Source organism: Tachypleus tridentatus, chromosome 2, assembly GCF_004210375.1.
Source record: "Tachypleus tridentatus isolate NWPU-2018 chromosome 2, ASM421037v1, whole genome shotgun sequence".
Lineage (NCBI taxonomy): Eukaryota > Metazoa > Arthropoda > Merostomata > Xiphosura > Limulidae > Tachypleus > Tachypleus tridentatus.
The window spans coordinates 4,103,237-4,106,789 of record NC_134826.1 but is presented as its reverse complement, the minus strand read 5'-3'; the positions used below and the strand labels follow the sequence as shown (position 1 = coordinate 4,106,789).

Below are 3,553 nucleotides of genomic sequence, written 5' to 3'. Positions count from 1 at the left end.
CAATATTCGCTGAACAAGATAGAGTGTTCAAATTGATCGTAAAATCCATGTTTTAACATCCTGATGTTTCGATACAACACTCTCATGTGAACATCATAGAATTAACGAACGTTCTAAGCTAATGTTATTTACGTTTTATGTCAATTTCTTAGCACAGTTTAAAAGTGTAAATTAACATTTAGTATTATGTTTTATATGGAATTAGCTGGAGTTCCCATTCCTTGGACTCGTGAAATAAAACTTCATTTGTAACGTGGAATAGGAAATTGTCCTTCTTTATTTGTTCTTAACATGATAAACATTAGACGGGTAAACAAAACACAAAGAGGTACCAGTACTGACAAGAAAGATCTACTGTTTTCAAGAATTTTATTAATATAGACAGAGAGTTCTTAACCTCCCTCCTCCTGGTCTTTCTGATGTTTTGATAAATAAATTAACAGACACTTCTAGTTCTTTATGGATTAATAAACACAGTCTTGTTTGATATATATCTTTACCTATTTATTTCACACAAAGAACAAAATACAATTTACAGAATGTTTTGTTGAATAGTTTCCTCACAGTAGAAGTTGATTTCTATTGTCCATCCTTTTGTTTTCACGTTCACGAGAGGACTTCTGCAAATTCATAGTACATATAATATTAATAAACCAGTAATTCACTATATAAACGTATCTATATAGCGACAGATAGACATATAACAAAACAATTTTGACAGAGTAACTGACTTATTTACATAAACTTCTGTGTTCAGTGATTCCAGTATTTAACCTTAAATAAACTTCTGTTTGCTTTGTTAACATGAACATTATACAGTAAGCCACCTGTACTATGTCTGTAAAGGGAATTGAGCCCGAAACCTTACCATTATAAGCTCTTAATATGAATGTTGAGTGCCCAGAATGTTTCATTAAAAAAATCACAAGGACCGTTTTAAGTAAAATAAAATTAATAAGTTTTAACTGGTATTTTTCTTCTTAGATGTAAACTACAGTACCGTTAAAATATTAACATGTTGATTTTTGTGATTTACTGGAAAAATAAAAAAAAGACTTTTTACAGTTGTTAATCTAGCTTCCTTCTTCTGGTTTTCACTATTATAACATTTGTGTTCACAGTTGTTAATCTAGCTTCCTTCTTCTGGTTTTCACTATTATAACATTATGTATGTTTAGCTACACTGATATCAACACACATAATCATTACATTAAATAACTGTCTTATCCGTACAGTTTAATGTTTTAATAAGGTTTTTAATGTTGGTAATGTTAAAACTATCCTACAAATTAATAAACGAGGACGTAGTTTAACATACCATAAATAACTTTAGGCAAGTCGACCTAGCCATACTAGCGACCATATCCTGTTCCATATCCTCCACCAAATCCTGCTCCAAATCCACCACCTTGTCCACCGCCTTGACCACCGCCGAAGCCGGCACCAAACCCGGCACCATGGCTACCCCCTGCTACCACCACCGAAGCCGGCACCAAAACCAGCACCATAGCCAGCTCCACCACCACCTCCTCCTTGGCCAAAACCAACACCACCTCCAAAACCACCTCCAGCTCCGCCACCAAACCTATTTCCGAATCCTCCATACCCTCGACGAGGATACGACTCTACTAAAGTTATGGCCAGAACAACGACGACCAAAGTCAGAACAATATTTAATTTGTTGTTCATTGTGTCTGAAACGTAGAATAAATAACATTAAAACTTAAGCCTAACAGACAAAGTAAACCGAAAACATTTCCACTCTGTTACATTATATGTTTAACATATAATTGTTAAATCACTGTTTTTTGTTTTAATAAATAACATTAAAGTTAACAAATAAAGTTCATATAAAATTAAAACATTTCTAAGCAACGTTTACTGTCTTGTTTCATATTCACTTTGTAAAATGCATGATTTTTATTTGTTTTCCTTTCACACTTAATCAATAATGTCTCATTCTTATTGGTTCTGGAACTTAAAAGTCTGAGCTACCCTTTTTTCTATATTCACCTCTTCTCAGAGCACATTTAACAGTTCACATGTCAAAGTTTATAGTTTGATCTTATCATATTTAAATCTTACATAAAACTGACAGTTAACAGTTAGCCCTGTTGTAAGCCCATCCTGTTTCTATTGTTATCACATTTGTATACAACTCTGCTATCAATAGTTTTTTTACAATATTTATTGATATTTTTAAAGGATTTGCCGCCCAGTGGCTCAGCGGTATGTCTGCGGAGTTACAACGCTAAAATCCGGGTTTCGATACCCGTGGTAGGCAGAGCGCAGATAGCCCATTGTGTAGCTTTGTGTTTAATTTTAAAACAACAAAAACAACAATTTAAAGGACGTTGGAATATATAATACAGGCCCGGCTTGGCCAGGTGGGTTAAGGCGTTCGACTCCCCGTCGCACCAAACATGCTCGCCCTTTCAACCTTGGAGGCATTATAATGTGACGATCACTCCTCTCATACGTTGGTAAAAGAGTAGCCCAAGAGTTTGCGGTGGGTGGTGATTACTAGCTGCCTTCTATCTAGTCTTACACTGCCAAATTAGGGACGGCTATCGCATATAGCCCTTGAGTAGCTTTGAATGAAACTTAAAAAACAAATATGTATAATACATGTTTTCCTTAATTAATCGCAAACATTTATTTCAAATGTCGTTCGAAAATAAGTTCCATTTGCTAAACCTTACATCTTCGTACCAATAATAAAAACTTTACCTGAAGAAGTGCACGCAGCTGATCTTCTGTGTTGATTTCTGTGCTTCTGCTGAAGTGGTACCAAAGAAGACCTAACATCTCCTTTTATACAACTTAGAGTTTGAAAAACTAAAAGAATTTCCCAAAATCGACAGAAAAGAAATCCACCTATGGTCCGAATTTTTTCTTTGTAGTTTTGGGTTTTCCCGTATATCTTGAGGACATAAAGCTTCATTTATCTTTAGTGTTACCGGTGTTATGAGACATGACATAGACACATTAAAGGCTGTGTGATTCGTCAGGTTAGCATCATCAAGGTTGTACGGGTATCTTTGTTCTTCGGGGTGACTACAGGAAGTTGGAGGGGGAGACAAAGTGAACACGTCGGTGTTAGTCTTAGCATGACGAACACCAATGTTTCGAGCTCCATTTAATCAGACTTCAGGTTACGACGATAAACCTAGTTTTCGACGACCTCTAACGTTAGACAAACGGAATATCAGTTGTCATAACTTTATAAGTTTAAGATGTTAAAAAACGAGAAGCATTTTTATTCTTCTAACAGATTACTCGTAAAAAAATTACCTTTGTAACAAATATAATAAATGCTACTAAGCACCAGAAATAGATTACGTGACTCAAGAGTTATTGTTTCTTTATAAACGTTTTCCAGAGTTAACATTAATTTTTAGCAGATTAATTTACGTGTTTTATCTTTTATTGTTCATGCGCCAGGTGGTTAAGGTACTCGACTAGTGATTTGAGTGTCGCGGGTTCGAATCTCCGTAACACCAAATATGCTCGCCCTTTAAACCGTGAGGGCGTTATAAATCTTCGGTCAATC

General features: G+C 35.2%; 1 protein-coding gene across 1 annotated transcript; it reads right to left on the bottom strand.

Annotated features, from left to right (window-relative positions):
• Nucleotides 1-479: 479 nt before the first annotated feature.
• LOC143237090 (uncharacterized) lies at nucleotides 480-2,944 on the bottom strand. Its single transcript, XM_076475955.1, has 3 exons — nucleotides 2,731-2,944; nucleotides 1,319-1,694; nucleotides 480-620 (listed from the first exon to the last, which is right to left on the bottom strand). Exons 1-2 carry the CDS (start codon nucleotides 2,942-2,944, stop codon nucleotides 1,462-1,464), a joined length of 447 nt encoding a protein of 148 aa, XP_076332070.1. The 3' UTR covers nucleotides 480-620; nucleotides 1,319-1,461.
• Between the last annotated feature and the right edge of the window lie 609 nt (nucleotides 2,945-3,553).